The 16021-nt window shown below is 44.2% G+C and overlaps 4 protein-coding genes across 4 annotated transcripts; 3 read left to right on the top strand and 1 right to left on the bottom strand.

Moving 5' to 3' along the window:
- Nucleotides 1-1420: 1420 nt before the first annotated feature.
- On the bottom strand, nucleotides 1421-1798 carry PEX2_078290 (antibiotic biosynthesis monooxygenase family protein; the record flags this gene model as incomplete). Its single annotated transcript, XM_016745099.1, has 1 exon — nucleotides 1421-1798. One exon carries the CDS (start codon nucleotides 1796-1798, stop codon nucleotides 1421-1423), a length of 378 nt encoding a protein of 125 aa, XP_016598017.1.
- A 627-nt stretch (nucleotides 1799-2425) lies between these two features.
- On the top strand, nucleotides 2426-3488 carry PEX2_078300 (NmrA-like family protein; the record flags this gene model as incomplete). The annotated part of the gene is made up of 3 exons (XM_016745100.1): nucleotides 2426-3038; nucleotides 3107-3269; nucleotides 3326-3488. 3 exons carry the CDS (start codon nucleotides 2426-2428, stop codon nucleotides 3486-3488), a joined length of 939 nt encoding a protein of 312 aa, XP_016598018.1.
- Nucleotides 3489-4800: 1312 nt separating this feature from the next.
- On the top strand, nucleotides 4801-6552 carry PEX2_078310 (asparagine--tRNA ligase SLM5; the record flags this gene model as incomplete). Its single annotated transcript, XM_016745101.1, has 3 exons — nucleotides 4801-5066; nucleotides 5144-5264; nucleotides 5332-6552. 3 exons carry the CDS (start codon nucleotides 4801-4803, stop codon nucleotides 6550-6552), a joined length of 1608 nt encoding a protein of 535 aa, XP_016598019.1.
- Nucleotides 6553-14327: 7775 nt separating this feature from the next.
- PEX2_078320 (camp independent regulatory protein) lies at nucleotides 14328-15800 on the top strand (the record flags this gene model as incomplete). Its single annotated transcript, XM_016745102.1, has 1 exon — nucleotides 14328-15800. One exon carries the CDS (start codon nucleotides 14328-14330, stop codon nucleotides 15798-15800), a length of 1473 nt encoding a protein of 490 aa, XP_016598020.1.
- Nucleotides 15801-16021: the final 221 nt, after the last annotated feature.

Below are 16021 nucleotides of genomic sequence, written 5' to 3' on the forward strand. Positions count from 1 at the left end.
TGATTCTTGAACTCCGACCTAAATTGCCACTCGTGCAGGATTGGGTAAAGGGTATGATAATGGAGAAAGTAATTGTCAAGAAACTCAACTTCTTCATTGGCAGTGGCCACCAAATCAGAAGGGAGGGAAATATCTGCCCAGAACGAGTCAAATGCCACGGTTTGTTCTCGAGTTACAGAACCCGTTTGAATATCAGGGCTTGTATCTCGAGGCGGGGACTGATTGACAAGAAATGCATCGTCCCAGATCATAGGGTCCGATTCCAGCGATGAATCTACAGGAACTTGGATAGCAGTGTTGGGGTAAGAAGTTTGATCTTTTAGAACATCATCAACAAGCAAGGCGCGAGTGATGGCTTCCATCTCTCCACTTGGAAACAGCTTTCCGAGTGTAGATTCAAGCAACTGAAGCCGGGTTTCGACCGCGGTGAGATGCCTATATATAGATATTAGTGATTATTTCTCGGGACGATCCGGATATCAATCTCAAGTTGAACTGACTCGCGTGTCAAGAGGGTCCGATGAACTTTTGATGGGTATATACGTTCTCAATCATTACGTGCACATGGCCCACACGGTTGTGTTTTTGAACACTAGGATGACGTTAATAAGCCTCAACCTTTCTCCAAGGGTCCACCTCCACAACCTTGGCTTTACGAGTTCGACATTCAAGACACTACACGAACATTAGGTCTCATTTGGGTAACAATGGCTTTTCACATACTGCTGGAATGTGGGAGTTACGTCCCGATCTCGATTCATCGTATTGCATGATCAATATAAGCCCGGAAATATTAGATCAATTACGCTAGCTTGTAGGCTTAATTGGAAGGTTAAAGACGGCCTCTGGGTAATGATCGGAAGTGCGGATTCACCTTAATAAACGACTTAGGTGCCTGAGGCATAATTTTAGGTAAGCTCCCTTGAGTGGCACCATTCTTCAACATACAACATACATAGGAATTCGAAGCACTCTTGTCTATCTTTCATTGTAGAATTCAAACGACAAAAAAACCGGTTTCCTAAATCTAACTATACGCAATGCTAATCGGAAATCATAAAGCAACTGATCTGACCACTAAGGAGCAAAGGGAGGAGAGAAGAAGGATTGATTCTCTACAACAGGAAGCTAGGTCTATAGTTGAATAGCTAGGTGAAGCCTGACAAACCAGGTACCAAAGCAGCCGACTGTCTCAACAGTAAATACAAACACAGAAAGAAAAAAACGAGATTTATTTCCTTTGCCGCAAGAATCCTCCATGTCATTTCGGCGCCAAATCTCAGATGAAGGTGACGACAAAAAAAAGGTATCCCTTGACTAGACAAACATCCCAACCAGTTGCAACTATGTGTAGTGCTTGGTTTACAGAAGGACCAACTGATGACTCGCTCAGCGTTTGTGATCTTGCCCAGATGTCTGCCTAGGAAAGACAAATACCGCCAATGTGTTGTTTGCGGTAGAGGACAATTCGACTCTCAGTTCCATCTGGGTAGTTCTTGAGAGACTCTTTGAACTCGGGTAGATCGTAGTAGGCCTTCAACGCGGCGGTAGACTCCCAGATCGTATAGTTCAGCATCATGTCGCTTCCATTGACACCGCGATGAAGTTGGGTGGAAATAAATCCCGGCTGCCGCTTTGCCATTTCGGCATCAATCTTCCACGCAGCAAACGCTTCATCCATCTTGCCAGCTGGAATATGGAACGTGTTGACAAGCACACAGTAGCCCGCTTCCGGTGCCTCCTCCAGTTGCTTCAATAGTGGCGTCCGGGGATTGATATCGATAAATGTGGCGACCATGTTGAAGAATGACAAAGTGGTTGAAAGGATAGTAAAATGATTGAGAGAATGGTAGAATGATTGTGAGAGTAGTAGAATGGTTGAGAGAATAGTGAATTGTATCCTATGGTCCTCGCAATTTATACTTATCGCTCCCCAGTCGCACTTATGTCATTCCGTGGGATCCCTAGAAGCTGCAACCATTGAATTGTCTCACCGGGACAAATTGCTTCCCGATATATTCGTATGCTGACTATCTTCAGGGTGATGGGTCGGAAGAATCGGCATTCCAGGGCTAAGATCGAAACCCATGAATGTATAGGCAGTTTAGTATGTTGTATACGTGTGGGGTACAGTGGGTACGGAGTAGAGTGTACCGTATCTCCTATTGGCTATAAAACTGCCAAGACCAGTCAGAGCCCCACTTGTCAGATCTATGATTCGTCGGGGTTGATAGCCCTGGAGGGTTATGCTATCATCCAACGACAACACATTGTAGAAACATAGCCAGTATGCAAACTTATTTAATTCTTGATCTCGCCCAAGTTAATCTTCCTTTTCTCATTCCCCTTCAAACTCACTCTCAATACACCCAAATATCATTGAGATTCAATCTGAAATTTGTGTTCCTAAAGATCCCAAGACAACATGGCAACTACAGTCGGCATTGCTGGGATCACGGGCAAATTTGCTCGTTTGGTTGTGAAGTATCTATTGAATTCACCCGATGTCCAAATCCGCGGACTCTGCCGCAATGCATCCAAACTTCCCGAGCGTTTCCGTGACTCGCCTCGCCTGACTATTGTCCAAGGCGACTCGAACAACATTGAAATCCTGCGTACTTTCGCGCGCGGTTGCGATGTTGTAATCTGCTGTTACCTCGGAGACAATGATTTCATGATCAACGGTCAGAAATTGCTCGTCGATGCCTGTGACCTAGAAACGGTCGACCGCTACATCGCTAGCGGCTACTGTCTAGATTTCACGAAGCTGGAATACGGTCAGCATCCTGCAAAGGATCCTATGAAGTACGTTAAGGCACACTTGGACGGTAAGAAGAACGTTCGAGGCGTTCATGTCCTGATCGGGGCATTCATGGAAACTTTCTGGAGTGGATACTTTGGTATCTGGAATCCGGATGAGTACAAATTTTCATTCTATGGGAGTGGAGATGAGGTCTGGGAATCCACAACATATGACACCGCTGCCAAGTATGTGGCCGCGGTGGCGAAAGATCCAAGTGCCATCGGCCTGCAGCACTGTGAGTGAACGAATAAATTTTACGCAGAAATTAGAAGATTGTGCTAACTGAGGATCGCTCTAATATAGTCCTTGGCGATCGGAGAACCATCCGGGAGATTGCAGACGACTTTGGCGAGGTATATGGGAAGAAACCTCAACTTGAGTGCCTGGGATCTCTAGACGACCTATACAGCACGATGCAGGCAACCTTCAAACAGGATCCCTCAAACATATTTGCCTACCTCGCCATGTAAGTTCATCTGCTTATCTTGGTCTCGGTATGTATCGTTTACTAATTGTAGCCAGGTTTTACCAATACTATTGCATAAATGGCCAGACCTACTTGAAGAAGGATTTGGACAACACCAAATATCCTGAGGCTACCCCCACCACGTTCAAGAACTTCCTTCAGTCTCACAAGCTGGAAGAACTGAGGGACACTTATCAAAACGCCGGCTCTGATGCTTAGATCATACTTCATTTGTCTATAGTTGGAAGTTTTGTATATTCCTAGAACAGACGAATTGGGGGTGTGTTACCATCGAATATGAGGCAAACATAGTAAAGCAATAATTATTGTTCTAATTCTCATCGAAGAAAACGTATATATTTATCAATAACTGGTATTCCTAAACTTAAAATTTTATTAGGATTAAAACAATTATTGATTATCTCAGAAACATTCCCGTGTCTTCAATATTTCTTCATCAAACCTAAATCGCAGATGCCACCATATAGGTATGATAGGCTTACGCATTATAAATGGGCACTTGCTAGTAATAATATAGAATTTCCAACCGGATTGGCCAGCTCGTCCCCCTCCGGCCCAAGCTGCGGACCTTGAGGAGCAGCTTCAGCAACTCCGGCAGCAACAAGAACAGAATAGTAAGGAGGAAATGAGGGGCAGCTGATGGCGACTAGGAGGACCCAGATATGGCGTTTTCTATTCTTGTGGAGCTTAGTATCCGAAACTTCCCCAAAATTTGGCCTTCTTGTCTACGGAGGTGGGTTTTAACGCGGATATTTAGTGTGAGCAATACGTATGCTTTTCTTGTCGCAGGTGCATCGGTGATTAAATGTATCAAGCACACGGCCAATGACATGAGAGTGCCTTCTGTTTTATTTCGGATGTTTTCCTTCTTCCCTTGATGCTTACAAGTATGACCTAGATCCAGCCCCGTTGCCGCAGGCTTGTGTGCAGGCAGTTTTAGGCGATATAGTCCCGCCAGTAGCATCGGGGTCTTCAGTGGAAATAACGAGGCTATACTGATGATGTTCCCCAACAGGGGATGTCCGATGTCGGCTCGAAAGATAAGCATGGCTGCCAACAACGGATATAGCGCTATGATCGAGATGCTCCTCGACAAGGGCAGTCAACGTCGGTGTAGAAGACCACGATGCTCCAACCGTATTTCAGTCATCTGTCTTATACTATCATAGCTTAAAGGTCAGTTATACGTTCAAGGATAGCAACACTTTCCAATCTATATGCAAAGCGCAATGGATAGTGATGTATATATATTCCCCCCCTTTTCTTTTCAATTGAAAATGGGTACAGTATTTTCCTAGAAAACTACAGTAATCGTTCTAAATCCCTGACCTACTACCCCTAAGCCAGCTAATCAACTGTGTTAGTAGTGATTTTTGCTGTGCCAACAATGTTTACCTGAACGGTAACATTGACCTCGGGAGAATGCTAATCGGACCGACATCAACGCCGATAAGTTTTCTGGCCGCAATCTCCGAACTCCCCGATCATCCAACTCACAGCACCTTCAGCAATGCAGATATGGCGGCGAAGCTTCGCCACGTCCGTGGGAAGACTTACTCATAGCTCAATTAATTCCCGTCCCTCTATTGTGCGATGCGCGCAGATCCTCCAAGCCAGCAAGAATGGTGGAGTCAGCAGCTTCGAGGACCAAGAAATCAAAGTGAATGGTTTCATTCGGTCTGTACGGAAACAGAAACGCTTTGCGTTCGCAGAAATATCTGATGGCTCTACCGTGGAGCCGCTACAGGCAATTCTGAAACCCGCGCAGGCAGCAGAGTACGTTCGACCGCGAGCGAGCTGTGATCTTCGACCTGTTTGTCAATCAAGACTAACTCGAGCGCCTTTTTCTATAGTCTTTCAACCGGAACTGCGATCGAAATATCGGGCATATGGAAGGCTTGCCCACCGGGTAAAGAGCAAAGTCATGAGCTCCAAACAACCGATGTCAAGGTTGTGGGCGCATCGGACCCAGAGGTGAGCCTAAGAGCTTTCCCCCAGCTGTCGTCAGACCTCATACTAACCAAGATTTTTATGATTGCAGACGTTTCCAATCCAGAAGAAGTACCACAGCCCCGACTTCCTGCGCCAGATCCCACACCTCCGCATTCGAACACCATTCAATTCTCTCCTTTCGCGCTTTCGATCCGAGTGCATGTTCCAACTTGGCAATGTCTTCCACTCTCATCCGGACGGAGCTTTTACACAAGTTCAGCCTCCCCTTATAACATCCTCGGATTGTGAAGGCGCGGGTGAGACGTTCACATTGGCACCACGCGGTGCCGCTACACCTAGCACCGAGAACGAGCATTTCTTCCGAGCGCCAAAATACCTCACCGTTTCTTCGCAACTTCACCTTGAAGCTTATGCGGCGGAGCTGGGCAATGTCTGGACATTGACACCCGTGTTCCGAGCGGAGAAGAGTGATACACCGCGCCACCTCAGTGAATTCTACATGCTCGAAGCCGAGGTCAATTTCATGTCCGATCTTGACTCGCTTACTGGCTTAGTGGAACATCTGCTACGCGATCTGACGCGTCGTCTATATAATACGACTGTGGGCCAAGAGATCTTGTCGGCAAAGCGGTCTGGCGAGCCAGGCCAGGAATCCAGCGCCGAGGAGACGGGATCTCTACGGCAAAGATGGATCGATCTAATGGATGGGCCAAAATGGCATCGCGTCACATACACCCAAGCAGTGGAGATGCTCCAGCGTGCTGTTGCCGAAGACGGAGCATCATTTGAGCACCCCCCGACATGGGATGGAGGTCTACAACTTGAGCATGAAAAGTATATCGTCGAGGTGCTCCATCAAGGGCGTCCTGTCTTCGTGACGGACTACCCTAAATCCGTCAAGCCATTCTACATGGCCCCTTCACAGGTCCCCGATGGCAGCAACACACCCGGAGAGACAGTGGCATGTTTCGATCTGCTCCTACCTGAAGTCAGCGAAGTCGCTGGGGGCTCCCTGCGCGAGCATCGCCTGCCCGATCTCATCCAGAACATGCGTGAGCATGGTCTCATCAAGCCCCGACAGATTCCCGAGTCTGGTGATCCAGCTTCAGGCGAGTCGCTATATCCTCATCTCACCCCCGACGAAGACCTGGGCCACCTCCAATGGTATGCTGACCTCCGACGTTGGGGCTCTGCTCCTCATGGAGGCTTTGGGCTCGGATTCGATCGATTCCTAGGATATTTGACTGGTGTCTCCAGCGTTCGGGATATTGTATCTTTTCCGCGATACTTCGGTCGTGCTGATTGCTGAGACTTATCAGAGGTATCATTTGGCTAGTGTATGATAGATCTGTAATATATATGTATATGTAGGTATGCATGAAAACTAAATAGATAAGAGAGAATTTTGAAAACTCCCAACCTAAAGCGACATGAGTTGATCCACCGTGTAACCCATAACTGGGCCTGGATTTGCTACTTCGTATATTAAGATTAAATATACAACATACGAGATATAAACGGGGAATCAACGAGTATATCGACAAACGGCGCCAGGAATAAAGTCGCCGATTCATTCCCGAATAAGATAAAGAAGGGGGGCACTTATCCGCAGACATCCGCATTACGGAGCCTCCGTCGCACTATAGATCCAAATCTGACTAGCGAGAATACAAGTCTCTTACCACCTGAAGCTAAAAAAATGAGCTTGCAGGTACTAACCGGTAGTGCCCGGCTCAGCTTACTTTGTATGTCAATTCTCCTTTAACTATTGCACAATTTTTGGGCCCCCAAAGTTACCCCGAGAAGAATATATACTATATTTACGGCCGTGGTTCCTCTGTGACTCACAAAACAAGGGAAAGAAAGGGGGGAAAACTAGCAATTAAGTTTGATTTAAATACTCCGTAAACCGTCGGATCATAAGAACTAGAAGCTATACGGAGTATATATTCCGTGGAGCTTATTGATTTAACCCACCTTTCTATGCCGATTTTGCCTATCTTGTTTGCTAGCCCGAGATTCTAATTTTAAATTGTGACCAGAGCTCAAGACAAATTATCGGATAATCGGCCGAGAAAGAAGATGGTGATTGGATTATAGTGATTTATTCTTTTTTACATATTGCCGACCCTTGTCCTACGACTCAGCCATGTGATCATCCTAGACAACCAGCCGAAGAATCCAGAACAAAGCGTAACGCTAAGAATCCGAAGGAATGCTAGGAGCTGGAAAAATCATTAATTCCAAGTCCAGTGCCCTCATACCAAGTATGAGACAGGACATTATTATGTGATATCGAAACAAGATGACACCAGTCTGAACACAGGGTACGTACGCTTACTCCATACTTCGAACGGATATTCGCGGACAGGGCTGAACATCAAAGGAACTAGGATTTAGGCACTAGAGGAACTAGAGAGCAAAATAAACAACGTTAACAAGCACTAAGCACCGCACGGACGAAAGGAATGGTGCTCCAGTTTAACTTACTCCGTAGTGGGCGAAGGATTAAAATTAAGGCACAGATCTTGTTGCATTAGTAGAGCGCCAGGCGTAGACGATCGTTTCACGATAAGAGTAGCTCTACGGAGACCGGACGTTTTTGTACATGCATACCTAGCTGGGGTAGTATATTGGCGCATACATACGGAGCACCTAGTATTCGTATACAGAGCACATGTATGGCACATTTTATCCCTGATTTATGCACCGGAGGTCCGGACCCCAAGCAAAGCCAAGCACTGTAGTCTGGAAACGAGGCGTCCCACAGACCGAATGTAAAAAAATGGGGCGTCGGTCGCACTAGCCCAGTACATCGGCCGATGATGATTGCTGGAAAAGTAGATACACATCAGTATCCTAATTGGGAAACAAGATAGCGAGGCCGATGTGGTCAACAGTAACGGATTTCAAGGACGGTTAAATCTCGGCTTCCGGCGTACTCCATTAGGAGAAAACGTGGTCCCCCGAGTGGATTTTGGAGTATTTTGGCTCATGAGTTACTTTGTCTCGGACTTCGCTTATTAATGCCGAGCATTCCACTTTCAATTTAGATTTATAGACTTGGATTGCCACTTGTCCTTATGGATTATTATTTTGCCGGGAGGTCATGATTGTATGGTTAATCCAAAAAATATCAACATCGGATTACAACATAGAATTATATGGGAAAGATGACGGATTACAGCCTCACAGTCTCACAAAAATAAAGCGCACAGCCTTGAATCAATCTATTTGAGTTTGACAAAACGAGCACTGCTTCATGCCAATAAGGGGGCCAGGATCAGCAGGCCAAGGGGCCCCAACCTTACCAGGGTTAAGCATAAGCAAAAAGAAGTTCGGGCAGTGGGCGCCTTGTACGAGTCATGCAGTAGGACATCCCTGCCTGACGTATCACATTGCAGATAGCCTACAGATGAATATGTGATTTGCGGTCGTAATAATCACGCAGTAATATCCAATTATTTTAGTATGCACCGGTAGGGTAATTGATCCGTAATTGATAATCCAGGATGATGATTACTACCTAGTAGGTCAAGGTTACACTCCAAGGCTAAGACAATATTAACATTACATGGTTCAAGTAGCCAATCTTCGTATTCGGCTTTAAAAACTCCCCGAGGGAGATAATGCATTCCGCCACATGGGTTATAGGTACTCATGTAAGATGGGTCAAAGCAAGTTTGAACCTTGGAAATGCCTAGGTAAAGTAAAGTAAAGTTAAGTAAAATAAAGGTACGGAATAACGTTAACCATAAATCCACAGCCACAGATTCCATGGTTCGTAAGGGGGAAACTGGATTTTAGGCTTTGATGACATTGCCCCCCTCCAGAGTGCCAACCATGGGTCTAGCCCACTCAAGGTTGGCATCCTCTTGGCATCCACAAATCTTGGCTCCAAGATTTATCTGAATGTTTTTTTTGCCATTTTTGGGTAGGCACCAGCATTTGCTCGTGCACTGCCTTTTCTTGGACTGCTTGGGATATGATGGGTTGAATAGATTAGTAAAAAAAAAAGTCAATATTACATACAAACATTGGACGAGAATAAAATGAAACCCTTTGACCCCATGTAATGAAACATAATCATAATACCTACTACTATACGGAGTTAACGAAAATAAAATTAAAATTAAATAAAAACGAAAAGTAATTCTACATTATGTTGTAAGCCTTAGTCACTCCAGCACATTCCCTATTCATCTGGACAATGGATACCTTAATTATGCTAGTGGAGATAAGCTCGTGTGACGTTTCACAAAATTAAATCTTGGCAATCTTTAATTCCAGGGTTGCAACGAATGCATGACAATACAAGAAACAGTTAATCGCACGTCATTTTCCATTCTGTGATGTGTTTTTTTTGTGTCAGTTGCCTTATATCCGATTGTCTGGTTTCTGACTGGAGGAATCAAAAAAGCCTAAACGCCTAAAATACCTTTGGCTAACTTGGGGCTCTCGGTTATAACGTTAGGTCGCCCGTGTTGGATCATCATTCGGAGATTATTCATGAAAGCAAATGCAGTGTACCAAAGTTACACCTCAGCTACGACGTATATCCAACAAGCCGAGGGTAAACCGAGCAATAGATTATTAGCAGCTAACGAATGCAGTTGCAGAAGGCCCACACGAACCTCGGTCGGCGAAACAGTCGGTTTATCCCGCAAGGGCACTCTGTCAGCAGGTGAGATATAGTTAGCGAGATGTGGAGCTGGATCCACTTCGAAAAAGGAGTCTTCGGATAATCGGCTAGGCCTTGAACGAATACGCAATCCGCGATATTTGTTTTTCTTTTTTGTAGTAAAGTATGTAGGTTTCTTTGGTTAGAAACCCCCGTATCCAGACATAGGTGTTACTATGCTACAGGTGTGGATAAGTCAGGGGGCGATGTATATCCGATAAACTGGAGATGATTTTCCGCCTGGGGAAAATGAGAGACACCAGACTATCCTAATGTAGCAAGACTTGCGGGATCACGGCTTCTAAGAGTGGATTCAGGCGATCTTTAGAATTATAAAAAAAAAATCGGTCGGGGCCTGAGCTTCTACATGAACATTGAAGTGAATTTGTATTTTGTACATGATTGCATGCTTCAGGTTAGGGAATACATGTGGTAATTCGTGCTGTTGATTATGCTTGTTTTATCATGTTGATTGGAAGATAATCAAGATAGAGCCAATGCTAAAGCGAAAAAGTAATGATTTCAGCTTCCTTTTTCGACATTATAATAATCAGCTGCACCGGTCTGATTGAAACTCGGCCTTGTTATTAAACCTCGATTATTACCTAGAGCCTATCATTAACCGTTAACCAATTTTGACTGTGGCAACACAAGAACACGACATAAATTGTACGGAGTACTAACTAGTCCGCTAATCATTATAGTTAGCTTGCATATTAAATCATACGCACTACGGAATACAATATGTTGTATATCTTCCATACCTTGGTCACCCAAGCCTTATTTCTTATTCCATTGAACCTAGAGCAAGGAAGCGGTGCGACCCTGCACACTCCGTAGACCTGGTAGATGGAAGACCGGGTCACGATGGTGATGCTCTAGTCACACAGGAGGGCGCCATGTGAGACATGTAATGCAGGCGATACAAAGTGAGTACGACCATAATCGGCTCGTGCCATGCTCTTTCATTTGAATAGAGACACATGGACCCCCAGCCTGCTAAACTCCAAATCTAAATCAGGGCTGAAGCCAAGGAGAAAATCAGCTGCCAAGTTTACCCAGCTTCCCCGAACACTAATAGAGTGATCCTTGTGCAACGGAGGACTTTGTTGGCGATACACTTTCACTGGCTTGTTTTATTCACCCCGTGCGTGACATATTGAATCAGAATAAAGTTATGCCACAAGTTCAAATGTTCATGGATGGCTAAAAAGAATGTGTAAGAATGTGGCGGCCGTTTCCGAATTTACCTGGTATCTTTCACGCCTCATGCAATGTACAGGGGTCCGATATTGGATCTAGAGTGAAAGGCCCTACCCACCTGTAGGGCTAATCAGATACGAGGCTAACTGCGCGGCGAACATGAACCGTACGGAGCGCAGACTCGGACAAACTAACCTTATCACTGAGTCAAGGTGTCAGCAGATATGGTATTTGGCGAATGATGTTAGTTTCAAGCGATTGTTTATTATTATCTTGATCCAAAACAAGCGATATAAGTTAGATACAAAGCAGTAAGCTTTCTATGAATAAATAGCCTATAAGGAGTAGTTAGTGTAGGGATCCTGTTACGTGGCTTTCTTGTTAGTTCTCGCCGTGCATCATTTTGCGTGCGCAAATAATGTACGTGGGATCAACAGGCTTGAAACTTAGAGATTTCTTCTTCAATCCACAATACTCCGTATGGAGTACACTGTATCTTTTTTAATGTTTTCTTTTCATCACATCATTGCTTTGATCTGGACTAGAACCTTGTCAAGCTTTGTGGTCAGCGCAGTTAAAATTAAAACACCGCGTCACTGGACGGAATACGAATACGAGTCACGAGGGTATGGCCACAGTGGCTTATTTTTATGGTTCTTTTTTATCATTTTTAGCCTATGAAATATCGGATATCGGATATAAATTAAAAATTTCCGGCCTAGATTCGCTAAGATCAACCTTGTTTGGATGTGACTCGTATGGGACTTGCCGCCAAGGGATAGGTGCCGGATAAGGCCACATCGGACAGAACCGCTCAAACCCTGTTTGGGCTATTATTAATCAATGGGGGATCCCCGGTCGCATTAGGTGCTAAATCCCGATAGTCAAGTGGGCTTGTCTCTTTTCCCTGATAGGCAAAAAAAAAAAAAAAAAAAAAAAAAAAAAAAAAAAAAAAAAAAAAAAAAAAAAAAAAAAAAAAAAAAAAAAAAAAAAAAAAAAAAAAAAAAAAAAAAAAAAAAAAAAAAAAAAAAAAAAAAAAAAAAAAAAAAAAAAAAAAAAAAAAAAAAAAAAAAAAAAAAAAAAAAAAAAAAAAAAAAAAAAAAAAAAAAAAAAAAAAAAAAAAAAAAAAAAAAAAAAAAAAAAAAAAAAAAAAAAAAAAAAAAAAAAAAAAAAAAAAAAAAAAAAAAAAAAAAAAAAAAAAAAAAAAAAAAAAAAAAAAAAAAAAAAAAAAAAAAAAAAAAAAAAAAAAAAAAAAAAAAAAAAAAAAAAAAAAAAAAAAAAAAAAAAAAAAAAAAAAAAAAAAAAAAAAAAAAAAAAAAAAAAAAAAAAAAAAAAAAAAAAAAAAAAAAAAAAAAAAAAAAAAAAAAAAAAAAAAAAAAAAAAAAAAAAAAAAAAAAAAAAAAAAAAAAAAAAAAAAAAAAAAAAAAAAAAAAAAAAACCATAATATATGGGACACTCCTGTTAAAGTTGAGCTTTTCCGTACGAAGTCCGATCGGATGTCCAAAATACTATGCTTGAATCCTGTGTACGATTTAGGTGCATCTGGAGGATAACTCAAGGTCCCACTACAATATAAAATTGATGAAGGCCCCCTTTTGCCAAGAATGGAAATAAACCAAAGTGGAGGTCTCGCTGTAAGCGAGCATAAAGTTCAGCGCCGGCCTCCTCGTGTTGGATTAAGCTTAAGAGTTCCGCACTAACCTTTTTTTGCGACCAGAGCGCCACTTTTCTGACACAGACCATTTTATGTATAAACCTTTTTTTTTTTTTGTATTGATTTTTGTTTATGCATTATGTTACCATACGGAGTATATTGTACTCCGTACTCTATCTATTATTAATGCTGACCCTTTATTTCCATCCTTTATTCATTTTAGTTTAATCTATCACCAGGAATGGGTATGAAGGGGCCAAATTAACCTTACTGCCTTCCAAGGTTTTTCATCCCCCGTAAAGCCGAGCCAAGAATTGCCAACATGGAATTAACTACTTAACCAATCCGGAAAATTGTTTCACTCCCCGTAATAGCCCGCCCTGGAGGAGAATTGAAATTTAAATTCCATTCTATAGAATTTGGGTCTGTATTTTGTAGGCTTAGATTAAAGATCAATGACGTGATTACGATATGGTTATACTTTTTCACATTCAGTATACACATAAATTACGTAGGCTACACAATATTAAAGCCTTTGTACTCCGTATAGCTGTGCCACTTCAGCCCCATGTCGAGACTCGTCTCCTTTTCCAAGGTTCCCATGCATAAAGCTCGAGTGGATTTCAAAGATAATCATTATTCTCTTCCTCTGTTCCATACGGATGTACGGAGTATTACCGAATCCATTAAGACAAAGTAAATAAACCAAATAAATTAAAAAAAATAAAGTAATTAGAGTAAATAAATTAATAATTCTCTCCATTCTTGGAACCTCGGCGTTTAACAACTTCCGTTCGATCTTTTCGCTTGGATCGCTTGGCCCGCTCTTCTTCTCTCCGCTTCTCTTATTTAACCTTCTTTTTTATGATTTCTTCATTGTTTCTTATAAAGCTTTGGGGACATTTACCTGAAAGATCCCTCTTTTTCTTTCCTCTTTTTTTTCCCCTTCTTCTTCTTCCAGCTTTCTCTCTTTCTCCTCTCCCTCTTTTTTTATTTTAAAAAAAGTTCCCGAGACAAGAACAGTTAAGCCATTCCTTCAGAAACCTTGTGGAGTCATAAAAAGTAGGTCCCCCACTATCTCTCTGTCTCTTTGTGTCTTTTCAGCCTTGGCTCTCTCTCCCTTGTCTGTTCGGCATTCTTACGCCTTCAAGCCCACTTGGCCCACATCAATCTCTGCAGTTCTCTTTTTCTCTACCTTTTTGGGACAAAGTCTTGAATCAGATAAAAAAGGGAAAAGAGAAACCAAAAAAAGAAAAAAAAAAGAATACCCGGTCTAACCGCCTTGGGTGACGTAAAAGCTCGGCCTTTACCCACCTACGCCGGTCTACAGGCTACCCCATACTGATTGGGATCCTGGTTCCTTTTATATTTGGACCTGAACCCTATTTTCTTCCTCTCCACTTGTGCCTCTTTTCTTCTCCCTTAGATCTAACTCATCCCTCCCAGAGATTTTTCGTACTCCTACCCATTAAAAAAAACCCTTCTATCCTTCAACCTGGCAATCAGACCAAATCAACCGGGTTCGTCGGTTGACTCGAGAGCTTGGATGGAGACGTATTACGGGCACGTTCGCACACCTGCGGACGCTATTATTCTTTTCGAGGCTTGTCGCATCGGCCTTTTACCTCGCGTGCAAAGACGATTATCAGAAAAAGAGCGACAGTCCATCCGTTCCGGTTCAGTCTTTGTATGGGATGAACGGGAAGCGGGTATGCGGCGATGGACCGACGGAAAGTCATGGAGCGCTAGTCGTGTATCTGGTAGCTTTTTGACTTATCGCGAAATGGAAGGCAAGCGCGGAGGTGGCAGTGTCTCTCAGGGCTCTGCGTCCCGAGGTGGCAAGACACCTGAGAGTCGGGGCAGTGATGATGACCGCGCCGATGGGACGGACGAGGGACCAGATGGGTACCGTTACAAACCAGATGGTTTGATGAAGCAGTCTTTCAGTATCACGACATCCAACGGTCAACACTTGCATCTCATTAGCTATTATTCACGGTCCCACCCTTCTGCCGCCAACTTACAACAACCAACTTCGGATCCTGCGCTGCGTCATGTTCGACCCCAGAAAGGTCTCTACCCCGAGTCTACAGTTAATGACCAACAAAATCTCCCTGTGGTTACCCGTGGGCCCATGCCGGGCGCTGCTTACCCCATAACTCCTCATCCCCTCGGCGCATACCCGCGCGTCACTCATACACAACCATACCCGCCTGCCTATGCTTGGCCACCCACCCCTCTAGCCACACCACCTACGGTCTCGGTCCAATACGGCCCTGGTCCTTCTTATCTCCCCCCAGTAGGTGCCAATGGACACTCTCATTATGGCCCGCCACACCACCAGCCTCCACCCCATCAGCATGGCGGTGGACTCCCACCACCTCAACACGGGATGGCAGGCCCATATGATCGACAACCTCATATGGAATCATCATTACCTCCAGCTGGACCGCCGCCGCAACAACCAAGCTACATGAACCGATCGCCGCGCTCAATACACGACCATGCTCACGCTCACGCCCAGGCTCACGCCCAGGCTCAAGCCCAAGCCCACGCCCAAGCTCATGCTCAAGCTCAGGCTCAGGCTCATGCTCACGCCCACGAGCAACGCACCCCACCGGTCTACGGACATACCCTAGTTGATCCTCGTATGGCATCGCCGCGCGTGCCAGTCCAGCCTCTGGCGCAGTCAAATGGACACGCGCACAGCCCTCACCCGGTGAAGCAGGAGCACTCCGCCGCGTTGCCCTCTATCAACCCTATCGCCGTGTCACCCAAGTCTTCCGATCCCGCGAGTTCCGCAAATGCAGTTCCCGGAATCAGCTCATTAATGAACGGTGCAGCGCTGGCCCCTCTTTCCGCGACTGCCTCTCCCGGTGGCCCCGCACAGAGTTCGAACGGAACCTCCGCACAGAGCTCTTTCGCCGAGGGGCCACGGGATATTCCCAATGAGAAGATCGGATTTGGAGGCGAGGATACAAGAGCGCTACGTCAGCTGGATCGCGCCTTCATTGCATGAAGCGCCTGATGAGACGGTATCTGATGCTTCCACTCAACCGATAAGAACAAAAGAAAAAAATTCAATCTTAAACCTGAACCCGCTTCGCATGGTTGACGCCTAGCTTAACCTCACGCTTTATCTTCATGTCTATGTTTCTTTACTTGCTGTGGCCCCCTCAAGAGGGGAGTCTTGCTGTTCCAGTGATATCCTTTTTGTTTTGTCTTTTGTATTTCTCATTT

The sequence above is a fragment of the Penicillium expansum genome, assembly GCF_000769745.1.
Source record: "Penicillium expansum strain MD-8 chromosome Unknown contig268, whole genome shotgun sequence".
NCBI classification, from domain to species: domain Eukaryota; kingdom Fungi; phylum Ascomycota; class Eurotiomycetes; order Eurotiales; family Aspergillaceae; genus Penicillium; species Penicillium expansum.